The sequence below is a fragment of the Emydura macquarii genome, unplaced genomic scaffold, assembly GCF_026122565.2.
Source record: "Emydura macquarii macquarii isolate MOO-44397 ecotype Brisbane River unplaced genomic scaffold, CSIRO-AGI_Emac_v2 contig_3114, whole genome shotgun sequence".
Lineage (NCBI taxonomy): Eukaryota > Metazoa > Chordata > Testudines > Chelidae > Emydura > Emydura macquarii.
This window is the reverse complement of record NW_027133251.1, coordinates 6,204,333-6,225,967: the sequence shown is the minus strand read 5'-3', so window position 1 is coordinate 6,225,967 and position 21,635 is coordinate 6,204,333. Positions and strand designations below refer to the sequence as shown.

At 43.4% G+C, this 21,635-nt stretch overlaps 1 protein-coding gene across 3 annotated transcripts in view; it reads right to left on the bottom strand.

Annotated features, from left to right (window-relative positions):
- Positions 1–9,525, bottom strand: part of PIK3C3 (phosphatidylinositol 3-kinase catalytic subunit type 3) — a 126,019-nt gene extending 116,494 nt beyond the window's left edge. For all 3 annotated transcript variants that reach the window (XM_067530866.1, XM_067530868.1, XM_067530867.1), the window contains exons 1-4: positions 9,378–9,525; positions 7,769–7,957; positions 6,644–6,787; positions 4,355–4,484 (exon numbers count right to left, since the gene is read on the bottom strand). In XM_067530866.1, coding sequence (XP_067386967.1) covers positions 4,355–4,484; positions 6,644–6,787; positions 7,769–7,957; positions 9,378–9,445 — 531 coding nt within the window. In that variant the 5' untranslated portion in view covers positions 9,446–9,525. The remainder of the gene's footprint in view (positions 1–4,354; positions 4,485–6,643; positions 6,788–7,768; positions 7,958–9,377) is intronic.
- Positions 9,526–21,635: the final 12,110 nt, after the last annotated feature.

The following is a 21,635-nucleotide window of genomic DNA, read 5'->3' as shown; positions in this document are numbered from 1 at the left end:
GGACAACATCCCTACCTCACAACTCGAGACGTTAAGGACAACCACAGCTTCACATACTAGCCTGTGAAAGGCACAGTTACCGCATGTGTACTAAAATGGACATGAATGTTCTGTCCCCTTGATAAGTTCTCTTCTATTAATTTATTACGGTTTTAGTGTATTTGTTTTTGACTTGCACTGATTTTTCTTCTCAATGATTTTGTTACCAAATAAAATTCCATTATTTGGAACAAAACTCATCTTTGTTAGCTGACACCATATGCTCATGCTGCTTAGCAGTTCTGAAAGCACCCACATGTTACTGTACAGCGTGACACAATTCATAGGATCAGTGCAACACAGTATAATGATCATAAATGTACAGGAAGCACCACAAAATGAATAGGAGCATTGAGTGGTATAGTTAAGGACAAGATTATATCACGGAGGTCACAGAGGTCATGGATTCCGTGACTTTCAGAGATCTCCGTGACATTTTCTGCTTCAGCCCTTGGGAGTGGCCTGCAGCTCCCAGCCACAATGTCTGGCAGGGACCGCACAGCTCCCAGCCACTGGAGCTGCCGGGTCTGTGGCAGGGTCCCTGGAGCTACCAGCCACTACACTGCTGTGGGTGCTGGACCCCTACCCTGTCCTGCAATGGGGCTCAGGGTCTCATGCTCAACCCACTCAGGCTTCCATCAGTCCCAGTCAGCCCTCCATCGCCCATTATTTTTAGAAAACGTCACAGCCAGGTCACGAGCTTCCATGAATTTTTATTTATTGCCCATGACCAGTCAGTCATTTTTACTAAAAATAACCATGGCAAGATCTTAACCTTAGTTATAGTCACAGATGTACACCAAACACTACTCAGTTCTTAACAGGTCCCCAAAACGCAGGGCCAGGGAAAACATAGTACACAACACATTGCTGCAGCTCAAGGTTCAAGTGCTCTTTCAAAGCCTCCCTGAGCTGTATAACTCCGCACTGAGCTCTTCTGATGGCCTGCATTTCTGGCTGTTCAAACACAGCAGACAGTTGCTCCACCTCCGCTGTCTACTACAGCAGCAACTTTTCCCCCTTTGCTTCACAGATATGACACAGGACACAACAGGCAACTATAACCATCAAGATATTTTTCTCACAAAGATCCAATCTTGTGAGTAAACAACGCCAGGATCCCTTCAATCTACCATAGTGCATTCAACTATCATTCTGCACCTGCTGAGTCTTTCCTGGATGCTGTCGAGGTCGCTGGTGTACAGCTTCATGAGTCAAGGAAGCAAAGGGTAGGCTGGGTTCCGTAGCATCACTATTGGCATTTCAATATCACAAATGGTAATCCACCGGTCGGGAAAGTAAGTCCCCGCTTTAAGCTTTCTGAACAGTACTGGGTTCTTAAAGATGACAGCGTTATGTGCTTTCCCTGACCAGCCCACATTGATGTCAGTGAAGCATCCCTGGTGATTCACCAATGCCTGCATAACCATAGAAGAGTAGCCCTTTCTGTTAATGTACTTTATGACAAGGTGCTGTGGTGCCAAAACAGGGATTTAAGTGCCATCTATCGCTCCAGTACAGTTCAGAAACTCAATGCTGCAAATCCACCCAGTACATCCTGCACATCACCAAGAGTCACAGTCCTGCACAGCAGGGGCAGTTACTGGCTGTGACACCCTGAATCCCCATGTTCACCCTTGCAGTACAATTGTGTATTGTCTAATGCAAAGTAAGTTACATTAGATGTCTTTGGAACGTTCATGATATGCTGATCATTAGTGTTACAGAAGTATGTTTGTTGTAATGCCATGTGTATAGTTTTGAGGCTTCACTATGTAATACTCTGAAAGACGTGTCCTCATGGCTTGAAACATATCCAGGCAAAACTCTTCAGGAGCCAAGGGGCAGTTCGCACCTCATCAAGGCATGTATAGGACAGCCCAGCTCAGCCTTCCAGGAACAAAAGGACTGGCCTGGGCATCAATAGAAGAACAATTGGACTCTCAAGTGAGTCACCTCCCTTCCCTTAGCCAGCTTGGAACCATGAGGATGAAATGCTCACTGACTCAGGACATGGATGAGTCCCTATAATGAAATTGTTTGTCACCTAACCTGAGGGGGTGGAGTGAGGAAGAGGGCAAAGCCCCAGAGGGGAGAAGGAACATTATAAAAAGGGGAAATATTTGCCATGCTCTCTCTCTTCCATCTCCATCTACAACCACCACCAAGCAACTGAAGTGCTGACCAGAGGGGAAAGCCTGACTGAAGGAAAACCAGCCAGCCTGTGCTGAGAATCACTGAAGTTTGTAAGGTTCCTAAAAGTGTGAAGCTTAGCTTAGAATGTGTTTTGTTTTTGTTGCTCTTGATCAAATCTGACTTGTTAGGCTCTGATTTATAATCACTTAAAATTTGTCTATAGTTAATAAAAGTGTTTGTTTGACCTAAAGCAGTGCATTGGGTTTGAAGTGTGTTGGAGACTTCACTGGGAATAACAAGGCTGGTACATGTCAATTTCTTTGTTAAATTGACAACCTCATATGAGCTTACATTGTTCAGTGGGCATAACTGAACATTATAAGATGGCGATTCCTAGGGTTGTGTCTGAGACTGGAGGTATGGCCGGGGTCATTATGTTGTATAATCCAACGAGTGGCTGGCTACATGCACTCACTCACTCAGTTGGAAGGAACTGCATGCTGGAAGCTGTACGTGAATGGCCCAGGAGTGGGGGTTCTCACAGCAGAGTAAGACAAAGACTGAGAGATTGGGGTGACCACCAGTCCAGATTGCACCAGCAACAATTGCATGACAATAGCCCCTGCAGCAAATTTTCCAACTTCAAAATAATTTCCCACTGACCAGTAGCAATCTGGCATTGCAAGTTTCCACAGTGCAATCGGCTCTCACTTCTCCACTGTCACTGCAGCTCTCGTTCTGGTCTCCCTGGGCAGGTCGTCAGGTGCAATCTCAGCACTCAGATCCAGGAATGTGGCCCTGTGCATCCAAAAGTTCTGCAGTCACTGCTCGTCATCTCAAGCCCACATTACAACGTGGTCCCATCAGTCAGTGCTTGTTTTCTCTGGCCCAGAAGCAGGGCTCCACCACCTACAGCTGCTCTGTGACCACCATCAACCACCTCGAATTGGTTCTCGCTATGTTCCACAGCAATCTCTCCTCCAAAAAATCGTCATGTCCCCTTCTGATCGGTATTTGCAGAACCACAAGAATAATCCAGAGGATTGTGCGTCCTGTGCTTGCAACACCTTTGACAATAATGCAGAGCTGTGCAGGCTCCTTGACTCAGAGATGACAGACAGCAAGGAGGACCATGCGGGTTCATGGGATTTTGAAAAAAGGTGCCAAAATTATGGGATATAGATGACACGGGATTGAGACAGATGCACACGGAGAAGTTGACTCCTTGCTCCCAGTAATCCCTATGCAACTCGTTCTGGCCAAACCATGCTTTACCAAAACTTCCCAAAAGACAGTGGTAAATTGCACACTGGGATACCGGCACTGTGCATCAATACAAGCCCTCTTGGTGAGCAAGCCCAGTGCTGATGCAAGGACACAAGTCTGCACATGCACAAGCAATATACTAACTGTGGCAGCTTTACACCAAAGTTACTTGCATCAACCAAAGTTTGTAGCATAGACACAGCTAAGGTTTTGACATTTAGATGACGACTACTACTGAAGAATGCTACAGAGATTATATGGAAATCTCTTAAAATACAAGATCATTAAAATAATTCTTACCGAAAGTGAACAGTCCAGCATTTTGGTCTCATCTGAGCACTTCAAGACAGGCTCATAAATTCCTTACAGAGGACTCAGGTGTTTAGCATGATGTGGCCACATATTAACTTTTATACTTTGATCTAGGTTTGGTCTACACTTACTCGGCAATTTGGCAGCAGTCAATGGGAATAGCTTGTGTAACTTCCATCGACTGCTGTACTTCTGTTCTGTGCGGTGTCTTCACTGCACTGCGCCGATGGGAACTGCATTCCCGTCGACGCAGCGCTATGCCACTCGAGGAAGTGGTTTTACTGTGTTGACTTCTGGATTGACTGAGCGGGTCTTCACTGACCGCTCAGTCGATTCAGATAGGTCGATCTGACGGCGGCGACTTTGCCGTCATCAATGTACACATACCCCTACAGTTTAATAAGGAGAAATGCTACAGTACAACCACAAATCCTTTATAGTTAAATGAGAAGGTAAATATATTTAAAAGCATGATAACGAATATCAGAAAATGGCATGCAAAGCAGATCTTCCATACTCCTAATGTGATATCATTAATCTGGGCTTCTATACTATAGATACAAGAAACCTTAAAGACCTAACTGAAGAACTATTCCATTACCTTAGCCAACCGGCTCATCTGATCTTCAGAGAGTGTGCTGCTGGTCCTCCCAGGAGTTTTGGTGGGCTCTGAGCCATCAGCTTCTACATTGGGCCAGACTTTCAAGTCATGCATTCCTTGACGGAACATGCTATAAGAAAGATGCAGCATCACTTTAGTAAGTTGAAAACAACGCAGCAGTCAGTATCCAAGTACAATGACAGCGGTAAGGAAATGAACACATTCCTTTTGCTAAACTTTCAGAATCACATTGCTGTGCATTATTTAACTGAACTGCAAAGTGCATGGTAACCCATATCTTAGATGGCCTTCATTTTCAGAGGCATGTTTAAAAAGAAATGAATCAGATTCTAGTTGTGGTAAGTGAAAAAAATTGTCAATTCTCAAAGTCAATGGGGTGGCACAAATGTAAACTGATCACAACCTAAATATGAGTCAACAGTGTAACACTGTTGCAGAAAAAGCAAACATTCTGGGATGTATTAGCAGAAATGTTGTAAGCAAGATACAAGAAGTAATTCTTCTGCTCTACTCCACGCTAATTAGGCCTCAACTAGAGTACTGCATCTAGTTCTGGGTGCCACATTTCAGGAAAGAAGTGGACAAATTGAAGAATGTCCAGAGAAGAGTAAAAAAAAAATGATTAAAGGTCTAGAAAGCATGACCTATGCGGGAAGACTGAAAAAATTGGGTTTGTTTAGTCTGGAGAAAAAAAGACTGAGGAGAGACGTTATAAAAATTTTCAAGTACATAAAAGGTTGTTACAAGGAAGAGGGAGAAAAATTGTTCATTAACCTCTGAGGATAGAACAAGAGGCAAATGGGCTTAAATTGCAGCTAGGGTGGTTTAGATTGGACATTAGGAAAAACTTCCTAACTGTCAGGGTAGTTAATCACTGGAATAAATTGCCTAGGGAGGTTGTGGAATCTGGAGATTTTTAAGAGCAGATTGGACAGATGTTTGTCAAAGATGGTCTAGATAATACTTAGCCCTGCCTTGCATGCAGGGGACTGGACTAGAAGACCACTTGAGGTCCCATCCAGTCCTATGTGTCTATGAAGGCAGAACTTTGGCCTTCGACTTTTATTGTTGGTGGCAATACATGAGGCAGAAAGAATGTTGCTTGTCTTACAGATTACGCCGTTGATTTTAAAGGGCAGGCATTAAGGAAAAAAATATCTTTTTACTTCTAAACTGAGCACGTGTGCTCGGAAAGTCAGTAAAAGACAAAACGGAACCCTACAATGCCATTCACAAAATGGTGTATGTAGTGTTGTAGCCATGTCAGTCCCATAATATTAGACAGACAAGGTGGATGAGGTAATATCTTTTATTGGACCAACTTCTGTTGGAGAGAGAGACAAGCTTTGGTTCTTACGCTGAGCTCTTCTTCACGTTTCCCAAGTTTCGTAAGCACCAAAGCTCATCTCTCTCACCAATGGAAGTTGGTCCAATAAAAGATATTACCTCACCCACCTTATCTCCTTAATTTTCACAAAAGTACACATTCCGATTCCACGATGATGAGCACAACACAGGCTATCAAGAGCAGAACCACACACACCAATGCACACTCAAAAACCTGACTTCTTGCACATATGGGTTGACACTTTGCATTTCAGTTGGGATTTTTAATAAGACTCCTAAGGTAATGAGGTATGGAACTCGAACTGACTAAGTGAGAGTTGGTTGTCTAGCTCCCTTAGAAACTTTTGACAATCCCACTCTTCCTGGATTAGGTTTACTTTATACTTCTAATACTACATAGATAGGTATTTTGCATTTTCACTTTTAAATAAAAAAAAGAGTAGTCCTAATTTTATGATAACTCTGGTTGGGAGAAGCACACTCGTGCTTATCAATGTCATTACAACACTTAATGAGCACATGCTAGTCAAACATTGATGATCTGTTCACACTTCAGGCTAAGCACATATTTCTATACCTATATAAACATATTTAGCATGCAGTGCAGATAGTTGTTAACATATGAACCTACAGGAGTAGGTGATGTGAAGGGATCTCAGTACTCGTAATTGTAAAAACTAAAGAGCTTTCAGAACTTTCAGCCTATAGGACTTCTGCACCAAGATAGATACATCTTTGCAACACCCTCCTAGATGAGTTGCATGTGTGTAAAGCAGGGTAAGTCACATCTGCTTTACACCATTGCAACAATGTAGCTACTCCCTAATATAACGCCCTAATATAACCACTGGCTCTTATTACTGTGCACAAATGGAGTTCCAATTTTTATTTTACAATATCATGAAAGAAAAAGAAACATACCCATATTTTCCAAAGAGCGAGACGGTTGTTCCCCCTACCGGAACTGCTTTACCTGACCCATACACATCCCATATTGTCAGAGCCACTTGTGCATTGCGGGGCAAGTCAGGATACTTCACAGGCAATTTTAGCCATTCATTCCAGCTGAGGAGAGAAACTCACTGTTAGTTATAAGCTACATATTTCAAATTGCTCTATTTAATACAAATATTTGAATTTTTAAGGTATGGCTGAATATGTTAATGTGGGTTCTGGCCCTGTACATTCTTGCACACTTGTTTAGTCACATAAGTGAAGTTAAGCATATATATAAGTGTTTGCTGGACCAGTGCCCAAGAGAACATATTCAAAGTTCATAACTGAACTCTGTTGATGGGAATCAAACAGCCTTGCAAAATTGTCATGAACATTTACAGACCTGGACAAAGAAAATAAAAATAAAATAAAAAATAAAGGCTATTCAGATACCCTTAACCAACCGAACAGAAAAAAAGGCACATAAACACATGCAGTCACTCCTCAAAAACTGTCCCTTTCCCCCGCAAGCAAATGGAAATGACTTGGTTTGATGTAGTTTCCACTACAGAACTATGATTCGCAAACGTGATACATTTTGACATTTCCTTTGTACCACTGCTTGGATTTCCTAGCAAATAAAACATTTATGTTACTTGTTATACCAAACAATCATATCAATGTTTAACTTGCTTATCCAGAGATTTTACAGCTAGATTGGCCCATTATGATTATCTAGCCTAGCTTCCTGCATATGCCGTTCCTTGCCTGTTCCCTCACCTTCTCACACCCCATTTGTTTTTCCCCACCTGCTTGCTAGTCATATGCTAGGATGGTAAGCTCTTTGAGGTAAAGAGTATCTTTTTGTTACGTGTTTACTGTACTTAGCACAATGGAGCTCGGACTGGAATTCCAAGGCACTAATACAGTACATATAATATTAACTGTATTAAGAACCAAGAATGTGAAGACAACATCCTCAGATAATTAAGAATTTCTTTTCTAGTTTCTAGAAGATAATTGGAATTTCAGAAAAGCCACAACAATATATTAATATAGTTCAATGTCCCAATAGCTAAGTTGTATATGAAATATAATGTAGTCACTTACTTCCATCTAGTGCTAAAAGCTTTATAGGAAGTCCTAACTGGAAGAGCAAGAGGTTTCCCTTCTGCAAACACTTGGCAAGTTACATACAAGTCAGAACAGTTCTCCTGGTATAATCCTGAGAACTTCAGCATAGGGTCTTCCAAAACAGCTTTGTAACTCTTCTGTTCTCTTTTCCCTTCCAAACTTCCTCTAAATTAAAAAAAAAAAAAAAAGTTATAAAAACCAGGATTTTAAGTAACCCAGTTCTGCCTAGTTCATATGTGATACCAGTACATGCCACCTTCATTTTAAATAATAGATGTCCACACAAAGCATCAGGAAGTGGAATGGGATTTTTATTGAAATTATTAAGCCCAGAGGCTATCATTACTTGTATTGGATTACTAGTTTCCAGAGAGCTGTGTCATCTAAATAGATGAGACGGATTCAGAAATGTAATGACGTGACATCACTGAATTTAGCCTATTTTTAAAAGTAGATTATTTAATCTAATATATGCTGTATGTTGGAAGAGAAAGCAGTGAATTTCATGCACCAACTGAAATGGGGCATTGTGGGGCACTAATATCCATGTGGAGCTCACAGCTGGAACACCCTCCCCTCCCCCCCCCCCCACACACACCCACACCACCAGCCCCAGGGAGGTGATAGCAGGAGTTGTGAGCCCAGAGGGCTCAATATCACAGCAGGGAGTCTACCAGCATTGAAATTGACATTCTTGTCAGTTTCAGGGCTGCTTCCCCTCAGAGCAGCCGGACCAGACTCAGAGCTGGAGCTGTGAAATTAACAATAATGTCAATTTCACTGGTGGTAGGCTCTGTGCTGTGAAACTGAGCCCCTCAGGTGGGCTCACAACTCCAGCTGTCACCCTGGGTGGGGACTCCAGCTGTGATCCCTGTGCCAGGCTGACAGTTGGCAGGGGAGGAAAGAGGGGACAGCTGTAAGCTCAGGGAGCCTACCAGCAGTGAAATTGACATTCTTGTCAGTTCCTGGACTCCAGCTATGAGCCTCACAGGGCTACTGAGCCAGAGGCAGTCCTGAAACTGACAAGAATGACAACCAACAGCTTCTATAAGAAACTCAGAGTCTCCAGGGACACTGCATCTCTCTATATAGACTATATGTACCTCTGGTGGAGATGGAGCTATGATGTCGGTGCAGGAGGTCACTTACTTCAGCAGACACCGAATTTTAGTGTAGACAGGGATATAATTCGGTTGACAGTAAGCTACTTTCTCTCTCCCTAACTCTGTCGTGTAGACCACCCTTCAGTTAGGAACATGTTTAGAGGGTCTGGGCTCGGCTGTCTATGCAACAGTGAAACCGAGCAGGCAGAGTGTGATCAAGTGAACCAGGTGAACGAGCTGATGGGGAGGGAAGGGGGGAGCACCGGGACCCTAACGGTGAAACGGACGGAGGCCAGAGGAGACGGCGCGACGGGGCGAGTCACGGGGGGGGGGGGGGGGGGCACCGCGACCGGGCCCAACGCCTGCCCGCCCCCCTGCGACCGAACGAGCATAGCCCCCCTGGGCCAGCCCGTCCCCACAGCCGCCGCCACTCCACGGCGGGCCGCCCCCCCTCAGCCCGGCCGCCCCGTCCCCTCACTCACATCTTGAGCTGCACGTTGATGTCCAGGTCGCAGCTGTACACGTAGTAGAACTTCTCGGCCTCCCCCATGGCTGCTCCGGGGGGCGCCCCCCCGCTGCCGCCGCCGCCGGAGCCCTCAAGTCAATGCCGCCTAGCCCGGACCCCAGGAGCACCGGCCGGCCTGCCCCCGCTGCTCAGCCAATCCCGGCAAGCCCCGCCGCCATCTTGCTTAGGGGGACGCCGCAAGCCGGAAGAGCAGGCGCAGCCCCCATAGAATCAGTTCTTTACCAAGATGGCCGCGCCGGCGGGCGGGTGACAACCAAGATGGCGGCGGCCTCCAATGTCTTCACTAAGATGGCTGCCGCCTATGGTGCTGGAAAGCAAGATGGCTACCCCCATGCTATTGAGCCCAAGATGGCCGCCCCCTGGTGCCTGCGCAGCCTAGATGGCTGTCCCCGTAGCGTTACAACCAAGATGGCCGCCTCCTGCAGCATAGCCAAGATGGCTGCCCCCTGCTCTAGGATAGGCACCAGTCCAGGTTTTCCCAGGGCAGCCCTGTTGAAGTAGCTGTCCTGGGAGAGCTGCAGGGTGCTGGTTGCACACTCAGCTGGCTGGTTCGATGGCTCAGGAGGGTCCCAGATGCCCTGGATTTTGGGCCCCAGAGGTGGCAGCCCGATGCAGACTGCACGCTGGGTTATGCCCGGTCACCCTGCCTGTCTGTCCTGCCTAACCTCGCTTGGGGGAGGGGGAAGTCCCAAGCACCGTCCATTTGTCTGTCCTCATCACCCCCACGTGGGAGCCCAGGCTCCGGTTCTCCAGCCCTTCTCGTGCCCCTTGGAAAGGGCTACTAGCTATGGCTCTTTCCCCCATTCAAAATCAAAGGGGCTTCTGCCCTTGTCTGAAACACATCCCAGCCTCAACACCACTGAGGGGAAGTTGTTCTCCATCCCAGCTCTTCTTCCAGGATTAAAAGGTGGCAAGCACAGTGGCCCCCCTTCTCTTTGGGTTGTATAAACAGGTTTCTGCCGCAGTTCTATCCCTCCACCTGTTCATAATAGTTATGAGCATTTATTATTTGTATTGCAGTGGTGGCAAGAGAGCCCACTTAAAAACTGGGGCCCAATTGTGCTCGATGCTGCAACACAGAACAAAAAGATAGCCCCTGTCCCAAAGACTTTACAATCTAAGTATAAATAAAAGAGATGGATCTGAATGCCAGCGTAGCAGTATTTATACCTTTTTATTCAAACTAATGATTCTGCAAATACTTTTTATAATATTTAGTCACCTCTGTGTTTAACCCCAATCTCTGCCATTGACCTTCAGCAAATAACTGTCTCTTTGCATCTTATTTTATTTTTATTTTTAATCTGGAAAATGGGGATAATAGCATCTGCCTACCTTAGAGCATGTTGTGAAGCTTAATTCATTAATCAAATCCAAAACAGGGTCAATAATGATCAATGGTTAATAATGAACATTCTTACCACTAGATGGATGTCAGGCGCAGTTTCTGAAATGAGCTGACATTCTTTTTCTATCTGTTAGTGGAGTGGTATAGCAACTGTTTTTTCCAAATCAAAGAGCCACCATATCATTTCAATCTGGTTTACTTTTATTTTACATTGAGAACAACAACAAAATCAGAAAGAGTAAAAATGGCTACTGTCTCTGCACGCATGCGGTAGTTAGATATATTCAAGTGCAGCATGCTGAAAACAAAGGCATCACTGTTTTGTTGTTGTATGCCTGCAGCGCTGCCAACTCTTGTGATTTAATGATAAATCTCATGATATTTGATGTTTTCCCTAAAGACCCAACTGCTGAAGTCAAGAGACTGTGTGGGAATCTCCTCTTTAATTTAAATAAAAATAAGTTTCTAGAGCCCCTTGGTTGCAGAACAAAGCTTGAAAAGGTGAAGTGAGTAAACTAGAGCTGAGCAAAGAATTTTAGTTGATTAATACATTTGTCAGACAATAGTTTTGGAGTGACCAAAACTATTAGCAAATAGTTTCATCCCAATGAAAAATGAAGATATTTTGTAAATAGTCAACTGGTCCATTTTGTCATTTTCTAATTAACCACTTCAACATTTTGTTCTGAAACAAACTGTTGCATTTTGAAAGTTTCAAAATGATGTTTGAAATATTTCATTTGATCTGAATTTTTTGTTGTTTGTTTCATTTTGTTGAGAAAACATGAAAAAATTCCAGTTTGGGAGGGGATTTTTTGGTTTGGCCACTGAATCAAAAATTCAATTATTTGCTCGGCTCTAGAAGTGAACCTTAAAGGCTGAGAGACTAGACAGCAACTAAAAAGCACACAAACTTTAATACTTTTTTTAAAAAAGAAATCTCATGATTTCTAAGCCAATCTCATGATTTTGGGTCATCCTAACTCAGAATTTTCAGTGCTTTGAGTTGGTAATACTAGTTATAGTCTCATGCCATCATACTTCACTGATCTAGGTGCAAAATCTAAGGCTATTAGTCAAGTTTTAATCGGTTCTCAGTAAAAACTGAGGGAATAATACTGATAAAAGACTTCCAGGCTAGGCTTTTGTTTTTATCAGTTTTCAAAGTGGTGTATTTCCTAACTTTTTCATAGATTTTGAAGTGTGCAACTAAATAAGTAAATAAGAGAACAATGTGGGAAGCAGAAGAGGAGAATTGTTTAGGAAAGATATTTTTGACAATAAAATTATAGGAACATACAATTTCAATAAAAAATGTCAAAAATGTATGCTACATTCTAATATTAATAATTGTTCATTTTTAGGCTCTCAAATACTGCAGTGACAGTGACCATACCAGACAGACAGATAGAAATACATCATTTTTCACCCTGAAGGCTCCTAAAGTACTTTAAAAACATCATGAACTAATGTACAAATCATATGCATGATTCATTTCAAGCACTGCAGAAATGCTGCCACCCCTGGGGTGACAGCTGTCTAACAGTGTAGAAGGTCCCACAACAATACACCACAATCAAGGTAATAGAGCTCAGATTACCTGATCTTGGCTGCAGATAAGCAAAATTACCCAAGATGGACCTTCAACAGGACAACATCCCTCATTTGCAAAACAAACTAACAAACAAATAGGTGATATTCAATGAGCAAAAATGATCAGGTTGAGAGCTGTGTAAAAAGTTTCATGACTGAGCCTCATAAATAGATGAAAAGCATCTGGTTTTGACCTGAATGTGTAATTCTTCACAGCTCGTGAGTCCAAGAAATCCATCTTTCCTACTCCAGGAAATTCTCTTTCAATCTCACTGTTGTCACTTATACGGGCCCTTTACTGCACTCAGAGATACCACAGAATGTACCCTGGTACAGGGATTGTTCTCTAAAGTAATTTTGCAGTGCTCTGCCCTGTAACCCTTGTTTCTCTCTTCCCATGAAAGTATCTTAAAGCATTGTACAAATATTAATTAATGAAGCACATTAAAAAAAATCCTTCCCAAAGGATTACTTCTTTCAATAATGCCTGTAAGAAACTGGCTGATTATGCCTAGACTGTTGATACTCTGAGATATTCTATACATTTTACAAGTGAAAACTCTAAAACATTTATTCAACTAATGTACGGCCATGGACAACTCCATCTGGACTACTTTGTTCACATGTTACACACCTCCCCAATCATTTTGTCTGTTTGTTCATCTCAGAGTTTGTCAGCTCCTTGGGGCAGGGACTGTGTAAGAACTAATACTGTCGGCACAGGACAGTATGTTCTGATTTATTTTGTTAAGTGAATGTGTTGCTTGTGATAATTGTCATATTGATGGCCCTGGAGAATGAAGGCACTCTCAGTCCAGATAACATACGTACATCAACATGGGCAAAAGCAGAGCAGGCTTTCCTGCACATCCCTGCAAATGTGCGTCACCCATTCTTCTATTCTCTAGGGATTACCGTTAGGAACAAAAGAGTTGTTCACATCACATGTGTAGTCAGTCCTCAAACGCTTTGCTGAGGCTTTCAGCAAGGTTGTCAAAATTATTGATGTGTTCGTTGTTGTTTGGTGTGTCTGTGTGTCTGTGATGTGGACATCTGTCCACTAGAACCTGGACTGAGACTACCAATATGTCACAAGGCCCATGGAACATCCGTCAGCTGGTAATGACTTTCAGTCACTAATGAACTGGAACAAATCTGAATTGGCAGCAGTCTTTATCCCCCTAACAATATCCTGAGAAAGGCTTTAAGTGATGAATATGCAGCAGGACTAGCTCCTGACATTCAGACACCACAGTGATGGGCATGGTATAGGAAATAGAATAGAAAAATAGAATAGAATAGAAATCCTACACAGTGAACATCTTACTCCTTTGAATAAATAGCTTTAAAATATAAACGAAGAGAAGTCACACATATACCTGCCCCCACATATATTTATTTGAATTTACACATACAGAAAAAAGGGCAACTATCCATATGTGCTGCATAGTTCAGGCTTAACACTGAGGTAGCCACATCAAATAACACTTCAATATAACTCAAGTGCATAGAACCCAGACAAAGGAAATCAGGCAAATTCAAATTGATAACTATCCTCCCACTCCAAAAATTTGCCACCCTCCCAATTCTCCCCTGGTTTCAGATGCCAGGGGGAGGGAAAAAAGGCAAGCTTTGCATCTTGCTCCGGAGGTCATCAGATTTGGGCTCCTTCAGACCAGGAGTAGGGAGTGAATGTAAAAGTCACAGGTCCCTCACAGCAGGGCCACCCGGGGGCGGGGGGAGGGGGAAGAGCAATTTGCTCTGGGCCCTCAGTTTGCGGGGCCTCCAAATCAAGTGTCATTGTGACCTGGCACGAGGGGTCACAGTGCCATGGAGTGCTATCAGGACAGAGTGGTGATTAGATATGAGTGAGTGGCATTGTGACCTGGAGCACAGGATCACAGCATCACTCAGTTTTGACCCTTAGCCCTTCAAGTCACCACAGCCCAATGAAAAACATCCTAGAATACTCAAGGAGCTAACTGCAGAGATATCTGAGCCCTTAGCAATTATCTTTGAAAAGCCATGGAAGATGGGAGAGATACAGAGGACTGGAAAAGGGCAAAGATAGTGCCAATCTATAAAAAAGGGAATAGGGACAACCTGAGGAATTACAGACCAGTCAACTTAACTTCAGTACCCAGATAGAAAATGGAGCACATAATTAAGCAATCATCTAGAAGATAATAAGGTGATAAGTAATAGTCAGAATGGATTTGTCAAAATGTATCATGTCAAATCAAACACTTTCTTTGACAGGATAACAATTGTTGTGGATAGGGGGGAAGCAGTAGATGTGGTATATCTTGACTTTAGTGAGGCTTCTTCTCCTTGCTACTGAAACTCCAAGCTTTTGGTTCCTCAACTGAAGGAATCTACTTACACACAAGTTCAGATGGAAAGCTGTTCAATCTTGCAAGACTTAGATCTAAAACCAAGACTTGGGAGGTCCTTATTCAACACCTCCTCTTTGCTGATGACACAACAGTGAAAACACACAAAGAAGCCAATCTCCAAAAGTTCATGGACAGTTTTTCCAAAGCCTGCCAAGACTTTGGACTTACTATAAGTTTAAAAAAGACAAACATTAACGTGCCAAGGAATTAAAGAAGCACCTTCCTTCAACATCAATAATTATGAACTTGAAGTGGTGAACAAGTTCACGTACGTGGGGTCCACTATTGTAGCCAACTTTTCACGTGAAATGTTCCATTCAACATCCTCATCGGAAAAGCTGCCACAACAATATCTAGACTGACCAATAGGGCATGGCAAAACAAGAAACTGACAGAACACACAAAGATCTGTGTATATTGTGCTTGTGTTATCCGTACACTTTTGTACAGGAGCAAGACGCGGACCTTATACTCTCATCAGGAACAAAGGCTCAACAGCTTTCATATGCATTGTCTTCGTTGAATTTTTGGAATCTCCTGGAGGGACAGAGTCACCAGCACTGAAGTGCTCAAGCAGGCCAGCGTACCCAGCATGCAAACACTCCTTAAAGTGAGATGCCTCCTCTGGCTTGGGCATGTGTTCCGAATGAATGACGGATGCATCCCAAAGGACATTCTCTATGGCGAATTGGCATCTGGAAAAAGAACTAAGGGATGCCCAAAATTGCATTACAAAGATATGTGCAAGTGAGGTCCCAAAGAAATGGACATGGATATGGATAACTGGGAAGATCTCACTCAGGACTGAAGCCGTTGGAAACCAGAGCGCAATAAAAGTCCCCAAAGCTACGAGAGGAAGCAGTCCATCTTTGCAGAAGAGAAAAGCGCTTGCAGAAGGCAGTAGCCCGAAGGGTCAAAACATCACCTTTAAATGTGATAAATGTGGCAGAGATTGTCTCTCTCGATTGGGTCTCTTCAACCACAGCGTTGGCTGCCATAAAACCAAATGAGCACATATTTTTACCTCTCAGGAGTGCATATCCACAGTCTCTTGAGACCAAAGACTACTACTAATACTACTAAGGCTTTTGATACTGTCTTGCATGACCTTTTCATAAACAAACAAAGGCAAAACAACCTTGATGGAGTGCATAAGGTGGGTGCATAACTGGTTGGAAAACCATTCCCAGAGAGTAGTTATCAGTGGTTCACAGTCAAGCTGGAAGGGCATATTGAGTGGGTTCCTGCAGGGCCCAGTTCTGGGTCTCGTTTTGTTCAATATCTTCATTAATGATTTAGATAATGGCATAGAGAGTATGCTTATAAAGTTTTTGGATGATACCAAGCTAGGCGGGGTTGCAAGTGTTTTGGAGGACAAGATTAAAATTCAAAATGATTTGGACAAACGAGAGAAATGGTCTGAAGTAAATAGGATGAAATTCAATAAGGACAAATGCAAAGTACTCCACTTAGGAAGGAACAATCAGTTGAACAATATAAAATGGAAAATGACTGCTTAGGAAGGAGTACTGCGGAAAGGGATCTGGGGATCCTAACCATCAGGGTAGTTAAGGACTGGAATAAATTGATTAGGGAGGATGTGGAATTTCCATAATTGGAGATTTTTAAGCGCAGGTTGGATAAACACCTGTCAGGGATGGTCTAGATAATGTTTGGTCCTGCCTTGAGTGCAGGGGACTGGACTAAAGAGACCTCTCGAGTCCTATGATTCTATGATGGAGGGATGGCTAGACCAAACCGGAATGGCTCTGAGACCCTGTGTGACAGGTCACAATGTCTGAAGTGGGAAGCCAGGCCCAGTCCCAGGGGACAGGAGCACCATTAGGGAGTGAGGGCAGGGCTGGCTCACTCTTCAGCCTCTCCTCCCCGTCTCCCTGAGGCCTCCTTCGGTGTAATGTTTTTTGGAAGAGTTGGTGGGGAGCTCAGTTTCAGATTTTGCCCTGGGCCCCCGAAAACCTCTGCGTTGCCCTACCCCAGAGAGAACACTCAGCCAGAAGCCCCTTCTCATTTATCCCTTCTCGGGCTCCACCTTGAGAGCTGCCGATGATCCGATGTCTCCAGGAAGTAGACCATTTGGGGCTGCATAGGTCACCTTAAATTCGATCTGAAAATCCCCCGACAGCCAGTTCTGATCCCAAAGTACGGATATTTTAAGTGTATGCATTCTGCACCAGCTTCAGATACCCAGATGGGTTACATTTCTCCTAAACAGAAAGCTTTTAGAAGTAGACTGGAGGTCCTTAAGGCAGGGACTGTTTACTATGTGTTTGTACAGTGCCTAGCACAACCCTGTTTGTGGTTGGTACCAAAGCACTACCATAGTAAATATAATAAACAATCCTTTTTAAAGGTGTCCACAGGTTTCTTTAAGTACAGCAAGGCCACCTCAGTAATGAGCTTTCGGTTCCCTCACTCTTGAGTCCTCATGCAGTGTTGCTGCTCTTTGTGTTCACACCCCTAGGAAATGTTTCAAGGCAGTATAAAAAAAGGATCCTCTTTTCACTGGATCTGATCCTGACTGGTGCAGCACACTAGCCTCTCCTCTAGGGAACAGCCTTTTCAAAAAGGCCTGAGTTTCTACTAGCGACCAGGAGAGTTGACAGCCAAGCATGGGAATCTAATCAAATAAATGCTTGATAACACTAAGGGATTTTCTGAACCTTTGTAGTGCGGACCGATCCTACAAAATACTGAGCCCCCTCAGTTCCCATTGACATCACTAGGAGTTGAGTGCTCTGCATCTTGCAGGATTCAGCATTACCTAAGTTTCATTGGAATGACAACACAGCTCCAGGCTTATAGAATCAGCTTTCTGTAACTATCATCCTTGGAGTAGATCACTTCCCAAACTCATTCATTCCTGTGTGACTTTGAACACAATCGAGTTACACTGGGGATAAGTTTGGCCCATTAACTTTAATGTTGTAATGCTGTTTATTTGATCAGCCCTGCTATTCCCAAAACAAAAAAGGGTGAAAAAAAATAGGAAACATGAAATGTCAACATTGGTCCTAGTGAAAAAAAATGTTACAGCAAAGCAAGAATACAGGACCAGCTCTTCAGATGCCAATTTTCACCAGCTGAGTATCTAGCCCAGAATTGTCAGGTTTCAATTTTTCCTTATGCCACAGAATTTGTCCAAAAAAAAAAGCACCTGCCAGATTTTGCAAGTTCAATAGGCTGTTTACAGAATAAGTAGAGATATAATGAAAACAGGAACGCTGAAACATCAACACAAGCAGCACATCTCTCCCTCCAGTCCAATTTTATGCCTAAGGAGACTGGCGGAGTTCCTGCCGCGATTCAAATCTTATGTCAAATTCATAAACTTGTTTTCTCCAGTCTCTTTTCCTATCCCCATGTCCCATCAATCAGACTTTATATCTGCACAAAAGGCTGAGCCATCATTAAGGAGACAGCTTGCATCCAAATGTAATTCTGCACTTTTAAAAATAATACTAATAACAATGCCACAGGGCAGGGTCATTCTCTAACCCCAGGCGATCTGCCTCTCAGTTAGCAGAGCATTGGCTGAAATAACATGTCAGTCGAACAAGCAGTAAACTTTCCTGCTGCTGCCTTTTTGAAGACGTGCTCCTTGGAGTCATTGCTGCTGCTGGCTGCCGTTCTGTCTGTCTTCTAAAATATGAAAATCTCTTATGCATGTGCTGAGCCTGGTTTCCTACTTAGCATTTCAAGAGCCCCAAGGAACTTGAGGGGAAAAGAAAACAGATTCAGAATTTTCAATTTTGATGACAATTTGCTTTCCCTACAGGATGTGCTGAAGCACCTTGAAAACTCGTCAGATGCACAAAAGGAAATGCTCCATGCAGCAGCAATAAGGGCATGTCGCCTTCAGCTAAGTTACAGAAAACAGTGGCAGCTTTATACGAATTGATTCAAACTTTTACCTGCTCCTCCTTTCCCTCCAAAACCAAGGACTGTGACAGGTGAGCATCCAAAGGGTCAGTAGTTTGGGCTGGTCGGTAATGTAAATAATACTTTGCATGTCATCCTACCACCACAAGGCACTTTAAAAACATTTATTCATTAAGGCTCACAATTGCCCAGAGGCAGGTGCTATAAAGTTTTATTGTTTCCATTTCACAGATGGGAGAAATTGAGCTACAGAGGTTAGGCTTCTGGTGCATTGATAACACTGCCGATCATGCTGACTGATGTTGTCTCGTTGCACTCCCCCATCTTTCTGTCTGTCTCTATTTGTTGCCTCTTGTCTTTCACTGGGCTTGACTCACCTAATCAGTTCCCTGCCATCACAGGCATCTTAGGCATTGGTGGTACCTTGGTCTCCCCTGTTCTCTACCGGTGGCACACAACAGTTTAGTCTCCCGAGGACTGAAATGGTTTAGTCTAACCCAAGTTTATCAGGCTTAGCATGAGTATACCCGTCAGGGATGGTCTAGATCAGTAGTTCCCAACCTTTTAGATACCAAGGACTGGCTTGCTGCCTTCCTAAACTGTGGCAGGAAGATCTCAGGGACCAGCACCGGTCCAAGGACCGGTCATTGAGAAACACTGGTCTAGATAATATTTAGTTCTGACTCTGCGCAGGGGACTGTGCAGGGGACCTGTCGAGGTCTCTTCCAGTCCTATATTTCTATGGTTTTGTAGCACTTGAGTACCACTTAAGTCTTTAAAATGGGGCTTACATGGTTCGTATGCCTTGTGCTGGCCTTCTGCACAGGGGTAAATCTCAAGTACAACAAAGACTATAACAGAAAAAGCATTTAGGTGAGTGTGTGTATTTGCATGTGTTATATTTCCATGCTGCTGTGGGGCAAATTCTGCTCCATATGAGGGCAGAATTTAGCCCATCTGTCCAGACTCTTATATTGGTTCACATCCTATTTTATCTGAGTGCCAAGTAAACATCTAGGTCATGATATGCGTTAGTGTACATATAACACTTTTTTATTTAATAAACAGACTGCTAGTCCAAGAGAACAAGTAAAAAAGTCACAATAAATTCTTCCTTTCTTTCTCGGAAAAATTAATCATTTTTCTCCCACCCTCTGATAAAAAATAGGCTTTTGCTCTCTATTAACCCCAGGGGCTAAAAGATAGACTGTTCTCTAACAGGTGAATTAGTGCTAGATAGCATTACTACAAATGCCAAGTCATTAAATATGTAATTGGAATTTTTCTTGCTATCTTAACTTTTCTACATTATGAAGGATCTTTGCAAACTAACGACAGAATATGAAGCTGCCCTGAGAGGTATTTGCCTATTAAAATCAGGCATGAAAAACTCCCACCCCATCGCACGAAGAACTATCCCACCAATTTCCAATTACTTCTGCCACTGACAGTTCACTGGACTGTTAAGTTATATTGTGCACCGTGCTGTTAATGTGGTTAAGTCAGGCAGGTATTTGCTACTCTTCTTCTTTTTTGATTATGCAGCAATTAAGCTATGTCACGAATGGAAAAAAAAAAGTTTTAGGAATATTGAAATACAGTTCAATTAAAGATGAACCTCTGGCAAAAGAGTAAATCCCCACTTGCGTCTTGTACCAAAAATGTTGCTGTGAGCTTGTTCAGGGTGCTCTGTAAAAGTCCCCATGCCAAATGGCACTCGCTAGCGCCAGGTGTGGCTGGTCTCAGCAGAGAAAGACTAAGGAGTTAATCTAGACCTTGATCTTAGTTTTGCAATCATCATAATATACGATCAAATTCCACCGTCCTTAGTGACTGTCTAGTTTAATTAGGTACTTCCATGGCTCCCTTTATTGTAGAATCTGAGCACCTCACAATTTTGGATGGACTTTGCCTCACAACACCACTGTGAGGTACTATTATCTCCATTTTACAAATGGGAAACAGAGGCACGCAGAGGTTAAAGGCAGGATTACATTTAGGGTACGTCTACGTGATTGAGCAGTCAGTGAAGACCCGCTCAATCGATCCAGAAGTCGCCAGAAGTCGACGCAGTAAAACCACTCCCTCAAAAGGCGTAGCGCTGCATTGACAGGAACACGGTTCCCGTCAGCGCAGTGCAGTGAAGATGGAACGCAGAAGGGAAGCACAGCAGCCAACGGGAGTTACGCACACTACTCTGTGTAGCGTGCGTAACTCTCGTCGACTGCTGCCGAATCGCCAGGTGAGTGTAGACCGGGCTCTAGTGAAGACACTACTACGCTGATGGGAAAGCTTCTCCCGTCAGCGTCGTTAATCCACCTCCATGAGAGGCGGAAGCTATTTTGATTGGAGAAGCCCTGATGTTGACATAACACTGTCTACACTGGGGGTTAGGTCGGTCTGACTGTGTCACTCAGAGGTGTGGAGTTTTCACGCCCCTGAGCAACATAATTATACCTATGTAAATGTATAATGTAGATGTGGCCTAACTAACTTGCCTCAGGTAACAAAGTTGTGACAGACCAGGGATTTGAATCTGGATCTCCTAAATTCTAGGCTAGGGCCCTAGCCACTGGATCATCCTTCCTTGCTCATGGAGTAAAAATTGTACCCACACAGAAAGCCTGAGTAAGGATTTATTCTCATTTAAGTTTCAATGGCTTCAGAAGCACTTAAATACTATTAGGCTATCTGTCCACTGGTACATTTTATCCTTTGAGTAGCACCCCACTCAGCAAGTATTTGTATTCAGTCTCTGTGATTTAAATCGGATTATTTGCTGAATAAGGAGCTATTCAGCATGAGCAGGGTTCGCAGAATCAAATGCTAAATGAACTTTTCAACAGGATATCATGTCTGAGACAGTTCCCTACTTCAGGCTTCCTGAAATGTTCTTCACTCAGAACTGCCATCCTCACTATATAGCCAACAATCTTCCCAATGTTATCCATAAACCCCTGGTGTGAAATCCTGGCCC